The following is a 4,367-nucleotide window of genomic DNA, read 5'->3' as shown; positions in this document are numbered from 1 at the left end:
AACATTTAACCATTCTTCTGGAAATAAATCAAGTAATCCTTCAGTTAATAAATTAGTAACTGGAATATTATAGAGCCATTGTGTTTCAATAAATAAGTTCAATGCATCCAAAAAATATATATTTGCTATATATTCATTTGCACTTGCCATCTAATTATGAAAAAAAAATATATTTTTTAAGGATAATTATTAACTTATAATTATAATTATATTTTTGTATTAAATATAGTACAAATATAATATTAACTTTTATATTATTTATATATATATAAGATTTATTTCACAAATATATTACATTATATTACATTATATTTCATGAAAATTGCATTTAACTATTTTATATATATATTTTACATATATATTTAAATATAGATTTAAATATTTATTTTTAAATATTTATATAGATTTAAATAATTTTCTAATTATTAATAAATAAAAATAATAAAGAAACATATTTCTCTGCAATGTAATTTTATTTATAACGCGATTAAAAAATTATATAATTATAATATGAATATTATATATCATGTTACATAATTACATATATTGTTATGTTTATGTAAATATATTTTATATATTTCTATATAAATCAAAATTATGATAATTTATAATTTCTTAAAAAAATAAATTATATTATTATATTTATTTATCTTGTCTTATTAGAAACTTATCAGCATTCAAATCAACTTTTATTGTCACCGTTATATTTATTTTTAATTTTTTTAGAAAATTTAATTTGAATTAATTCTTAAAAACTGTTAATTAATATTTCAATCTTCGTTGCAATATGTAACAAAAAATTGACTTATATTTTACTCAGAGACAATTTAAGCTTTCATATCTTTTAAACGAGTATTCATAAGTATTCATATCTTTTAAACGAAAATTGTGTGTGCACAGCAATATTCAATTAAAATATTTAAGCATACTGGACATATTAAATTTCTAAGATTAATATTTAGTGATGATCGTGTCAAAGAAGTTGATATTCGCTTCAAATATATTATCTTGTCGTATTCTTTAAAAAAACATAAAAATCATCATTTCATTTTAAGAACTATAATTCTCTTCTAAATGGAATATTTAAATAGGCTAATTTGAATTATCTTTTATCAGATAGATATTGATATATAAATATAATAAATTGAATTCATTCAATGAATCATTTTTTATTTATATACATAAATTTTACAATTATTTTTTTTGATATTTTAATTAATATTTTATAATAATAATAATAATAATAAAATAATATTAACATAATAATAACAAAATTGACATTGAACAATTATTAACAACTTAACAATTAATAATGAAAAAAAACAAACAAAAAATGAAAATTATTTTATACAAATATAAAATAAAATTAAAAATTTTAATTTTTCAAAATTATGATCATAAATATAAATAAACATTTAAATTTATCAACATTTATATTTTATATAATATATTTAAAATATCTTTTAAAAAATATTTGTAAAATTTAAAAAACATTGTATTCTAAAAAACATCACATCATAAAATCTCTCAAATTAATAAATTTAATTTTCTAGAAAATTTTATCAATTGATAGATATGTGTGACAACTTAACAAAATTTGTAATTCCTATCAATGAATTATATATTCATGTTTAAACACAACATTAATGTATAAAATTATTAAAAAAAATTTAACATAAATATACTTTTTTTTGTAAATATATCATAATTAAAAAAATACTTTTTATTTATTTATTTATTTTTGGATATAATTATTATTGTATTTAAATATTGTATTTAATTGTATGATTTAGTATATTGATAGAATTTATTTAAAAAAGTTAACAATATTTTTGTTAAAAACGAAAATAAAATGTGATAAAAAATGAAACAAAAAAGTATTATTATTATAATACTATTAATATATCTTAAATAAAATAATAATAATTATTCATATAAATGATTAAAAATAAATTTTCATTTTGCATATAGGAAAGAAAAAACAAAATTTGCAATATTATTATTCTTTCATAGTAATAAAATGATCCATAAGAGCAACAACAAAATCCAAATTCATAACAGCAACATATTTCACAACAAGTACATAGTTAACAATAGCAATATAATTCATTACAATAATCATATAATTAAAGATAACAATTGGATAGTTCACAAGTGGATAACATAATCAATAATAATAACTAAATAATTCACAAAAGTAATAAATATATGATCAAAAGCAACAATCAGATATCATACATTAACAAATATGATTTCATAATCAATAATATCAATAACAATCAAATGTTTTACAGCAGCAAGAACTATTAGCAACAGTCATTTATACATTTATATATTTTATAATAGTTATCTCATTCAAAATAATTATAACAGATAATATATTATATTTTATGTTATATTTGAATAAAAATGAATTTTATATAAGAATGTTATTGATAATTCATTTTTCATTTCTTTTTTTGATTTAGGAAATTACTGTTGTTTTAAAAAAAAATTAGGCCATTTGTATGCATGAAATATATTTAAATCAAATATCAAAACAAACTTATTGGATAAACAAATCAGATAAAAACATTGTTATAGAAACAAATATGCTTAAATTCATTTTTATATAAAATTTTCAAACATATATATTATTATATATTATAATATATATTAATCATAACACTACATAAACCAATTTTTATTGTAAACTTATTGTAAACTTTTTGAAGAACTTAGGAAAAAATAATATCCAAAAAAATACCCTGTATTCAATGGCAAAAAAAATATATATATAATGTAAAAATTCTTTCTTTTGCGATAAGTCATATGATTATAATTTGTTTCAATTCATTCATGATATATATTCAAAATTTATATATATTATATATATTATTTAAATTTTATTTTTTCAGAATAAATATATATATATATTTATATTTTAAATATTAATTTTTTTCTATTTTTATATATTATATATAAAAGAAATGGAAGAAGAAATAGAAATTTTTGCTTAATTAGGAAAAGAAAGAAAATTTTAAATATATTTAAATAAAGGCATTTTTGATTTGTCATGCTTAGCAAATCTAAAATACGATGTGTTCTGAAAATAATCAAAATATATATAAACATGTATATAAACATTGTAAAAAATATATATATATATTGTATATAAATGTATATATAATGTATATATATAACATTGTAAAAAATGTATGTATATGTATAAATATTAGATATTATTAATTACATCATGGATATCAATATATAATGATAATTTATTCCATATTATGATCATTTAAATAATCAAAGTTAAATAATTAACATAACATAAATAATTTTTGTTATTAACAGTTTGATCTATTTGTATATTATATAACATATTATATATTATAATCATGTTAATTATATATATTAATTATATGTAATATATATATTGTAAATCATATAATAAATTCAATATATTTAAACTCTTAAATAATATAACATTTCATTAAGTTGAAGTGATTTGGTGATTATAATATGAGATCTCGGTGCTGCGGAATAATACAAAATTAAATCATTCAGAAATATTTTACGAGTCTTTTATTATGAATAAAATGAACCAAAATGCAGATTGATCAAATATAAAATAAAAAACAATAATGAAGAATTATATTTTTATATTATATTAATATTTAAATAATATAATAACAATAATATAATATAATACATAATATAATACATAATACAAAATAAATAACTTAAATATAAGTTTATATAATGAAACATGAATATATAATTTATTTTTTAATAATAATTTTATTTACTGCTTTTATTGGGAAATAAAATCCCAATTTCTTTTAATTCTATTATTTATTTTTTTTATATAATAGAATAAGTCTAACATGTTTTTTTCTATTTCATATGTAACAATTTTTGAGTTTTGAAATTCTAGTTGTAGTTTTATAATTGCATTTATTATTTTTAATCTATTTCTAAGCTTTACTTTTTTGTTTTATGATATATTTATGATGAATATATAACCTATAAATATGTTTCCATGTTTGTATTGGAATGTGGTAATAGTAAACATAAAATTACTATATTTATATTTATACATATATATCAATTAATATTTCATATCATATTATATCAATATTTTTTTATAATATATTTTTTTATAAAATCAATTCTTTTTTAAGATTTTTAATTATAATTTTATATCAAAATTTATCTGTATTTAATTTTACATTTAATTATAATTCTTTCTTCCCATTTGTAGAAAAATAAAATGATAATATATGCCATTTATTCAAGATTAAAATTTTATGAAATTTTATTTTATATTTACTTTATAATATATATTTTAATATGTCTATAATAAAAATGTATATTTAGTATAT

The 4,367-nt window shown here is 15.1% G+C and overlaps 1 protein-coding gene across 1 annotated transcript in view; it reads right to left on the bottom strand.

Annotated features, from left to right (window-relative positions):
- LOC116186539 (protein RRNAD1-like) overlaps nt 1-774 on the bottom strand; it is a 2,682-nt gene extending 1,908 nt beyond the window's left edge. The window contains exons 1-2 of the mRNA XM_031514076.1: nt 641-774; nt 4-150 (exon numbers count right to left, since the gene is read on the bottom strand). Of these exons, the coding sequence (XP_031369936.1) occupies nt 4-150 (147 nt within the window). The 5' untranslated portion in view covers nt 641-774. The remainder of the gene's footprint in view (nt 1-3; nt 151-640) is intronic.
- Between the last annotated feature and the right edge of the window lie 3,593 nt (nt 775-4,367).

The sequence above is a fragment of the Apis dorsata genome, unplaced genomic scaffold (assembly GCF_000469605.1).
Source record: "Apis dorsata unplaced genomic scaffold, Apis dorsata 1.3 scaffold_883, whole genome shotgun sequence".
NCBI classification, from domain to species: domain Eukaryota; kingdom Metazoa; phylum Arthropoda; class Insecta; order Hymenoptera; family Apidae; genus Apis; species Apis dorsata.
This window is presented reverse-complemented; position numbering and strand designations above follow the sequence as displayed.